General features: G+C 63.0%; 1 protein-coding gene across 1 annotated transcript in view; it reads left to right on the plus strand.

Annotated features, from left to right (window-relative positions):
• The window catches only part of LRP1 (low density lipoprotein receptor-related protein 1), an 80,347-nt gene that overhangs the window by 52,962 nt on the left and 24,565 nt on the right, over nt 1–2,820 (plus strand). The window contains 7 exon segments of the mRNA XM_014550053.1: nt 243–374; nt 603–737; nt 924–1,053; nt 1,153–1,279; nt 1,743–1,894; nt 1,989–2,113; nt 2,412–2,789. Of these exon segments, the coding sequence (XP_014405539.1) occupies nt 243–374; nt 603–737; nt 924–1,053; nt 1,153–1,279; nt 1,743–1,894; nt 1,989–2,113; nt 2,412–2,789 (1,179 nt within the window).

Genomic DNA, 2,820 nt, shown 5'->3' on the forward strand with positions numbered 1-2,820 from the left:
TGTTCGCTTCAGTGCATGGCTGCCGGCCGCCATCTTGGCTGACAGTTAATTTGCATAAGGATATGCTGATTAGCCAATGGGAAGGGTAGCGGTCGTATGCTAATTACCATATTTCTCTTTTATTAGTGTAGATATATATATATTTTTAAGGGGCTGTATAGAAGAACAGGTGTGAGGGTGACAGAAGCCAAGTTTAAAGGGGTGTCGGTGAGGTTCATGCCTGCAGTGTTCTTGTGTTTCAGGCGTGGGCTCTTTCCTCCTGTACTCTGTGCATGAGGGGATCCGCGGAATCCCCCTGGATCCCAACGACAAGTCGGACGCCCTGGTCCCAGTGTCCGGGACTTCCCTGGCTGTCGGCATCGACTTCCATGCTGGTGAGCCATTCGATGCAGGAGGTAGTGGAGCATGACCTTTGGGGGTGGTGTGCTTGGGGTCCAGGGTCAGGCTGCCTGACCTCAGGCCCTTAGCAGAGCTGCCCACCCCTCTCCATCTGCCCTTCAAGCCTCCCAGCAGCCACTCACCTCTGTCCTGACCCCACGTGATTGTGACCCCCCCTGGCCCTGCCTTGCTCGGCATCCCCACGTTGGCTTCTCCACCTTCAGAAAATGACACCATTTACTGGGTGGACATGGGCCTCAGCACCATCAGCCGGGCTAAGCGAGACCAGACGTGGCGTGAGGATGTGGTGACCAATGGCATCGGCCGCGTGGAGGGCATCGCCGTGGACTGGATTGCCGGTGAGCCACGGCAGGGTGCAGGCTCCGTGTGAGGCAGAGGATGGGGAAGTGGGGTCCTGGCAGGAGGGGTCTGAGGAGAAGGGGCCGGCAGGAACAGACGGGGGAGCGGCAGGGGCACCTGGGGCTGGGAGGGGCCCCCGTGCGCGTGCTCCCACCCCACCCCCTGAGCACCTACTCCTTCCTCAGGCAACATCTACTGGACGGACCAGGGCTTTGACGTCATCGAGGTCGCCCGGCTCAATGGCTCTTTCCGCTACGTGGTCATCTCCCAGGGCCTGGACAAGCCCCGGGCCATCACCGTCCATCCGGAGAAGGGGTGAGGAGCCAGGCAGGCCGGCCAGTCCACAGCCCGCACTGACAGGGCCCTCGCCTCCGTGTTCTGGGGACTGAGCCCCTGTGCCCCTCCGTCCCACAGGTACTTGTTCTGGACCGAGTGGGGCCAGTACCCACGGATTGAGCGGTCTCGGCTGGACGGCACCGAGCGCGTGGTGCTGGTTAACGTCAGCATCAGCTGGCCCAACGGCATCTCGGTGGACTATCAGGTGTGGGTGCAGGCGTGGCCCAGGGGCCGGGGGCAAGGACCCCGTGCCCTGGGGGAAGCTCCCCTCATCCCATGCCCTGCTCCCCTGTGAATCCCTCTGTAATGGCCCCCCACTTGGTAGGAAGATATGGGTGCAGGGAGTTACGGGGTCTTCTGGCCCAGCCCCCCCCCCAGTCCCCCTGTAACAGCCCCCCATTTGGTAGGAAGATATGGGCACAGGGAGTTACGGAGTCCTCTGGCCCAGCCCCCCCCAGAGTAGAACTCCTGCCACCCTAGAAGTGTTGGGGGAGGGTCACCCAGAGTGGGGACTGGAGGGAACCCTGGAGGCCGGCAGATCAGCAGGTCGGAGAGTGGAAGAGGTGGAGGAAGGAGGAGAGACAGAAGAGTTGGGAGTGAGTGTGACGGGTCGGGTGGGGGCGGATGGGGCCTGGGGCTGGAGGTGAGGTGGTGCCTCTGGCCTGTAGGATGGGAAGCTGTACTGGTGCGACGCCCGGACGGACAAGATCGAGCGGATCGACCTGGAGACGGGGGAGAACCGCGAGGTGGTTCTGTCCAGCAACAACATGGACATGTTCTCCGTGTCTGTGTTTGAGGATTTCATCTACTGGAGTGACAGGTGAGGGCGTCCGTGCCAGCCTCCCATCCGCCCCGTCTGTGCCCTCCCTCCCGGCCCCGGTGGACGTCCTGCTCATGGCCCTTCCCTCCCCCAGGACTCACGCCAATGGCTCCATCAAGCGCGGGAGCAAAGACAATGCCACGGACTCGGTGCCCCTGCGGACGGGCATCGGTGTCCAGCTCAAAGACATCAAGGTCTTCAACCGGGACCGCCAGAAAGGTGAGGCCGGGGGGCCCGGCCTGCGTGCTCACCCCCAGGACCCAGAGCGAGGGGGCTGGGAGAGAAGTGAGACCCCAAGGGGCACTTTCCCGGGGCCCTGGAGACCCAGGGTTGGCGAGCAGGGGCTGGGGAGCCCTAGGACCGGACTGGTGCTGGCTGGAGGGTGTCTGAACTGGGGGAGGCAGAGGAGGGGGCCCAGAGTTCCCACGTCAGCTGAGATGACACAGGCGCCCATGAGTCTTCCCCCAAGGCAGGCCCCGCCCTCCATCACCTCCTCCTTTCCTGCGCCCTCCCCCAGGCACCAACGTGTGTGCAGTGGCCAACGGTGGGTGCCAGCAGCTGTGTCTGTACCGGGGTGGCGGGCAGCGGGCCTGCGCCTGCGCCCACGGGATGCTGGCTGAAGACGGGGCGTCGTGCCGCGAGTATGCTGGCTACCTGCTCTACTCGGAGCGCACCATCCTCAAGAGCATCCACCTGTCGGATGAGCGCAATCTCAACGCGCCCGTGCAGGCCTTCGAGGACCCTAAGCACATGAAAAATGTCATTGCTCTGGCCTTCGACTACCGAGCAGGCACCTCCCCGGGCACCCCCAACCGCATCTTCTTCAGTGACATCCACTTTGGGAACATCCAGCAGATCAATGACGACGGCTCCGGGAGGACCACCATTGTGGAGAGTGAGCCCAGATTCCGAATCTCCCAAGGAAG

The sequence above is a fragment of the Myotis brandtii genome, unplaced genomic scaffold (genome assembly GCF_000412655.1).
Source record: "Myotis brandtii unplaced genomic scaffold, ASM41265v1 scaffold581, whole genome shotgun sequence".
Lineage (NCBI taxonomy): Eukaryota > Metazoa > Chordata > Mammalia > Chiroptera > Vespertilionidae > Myotis > Myotis brandtii.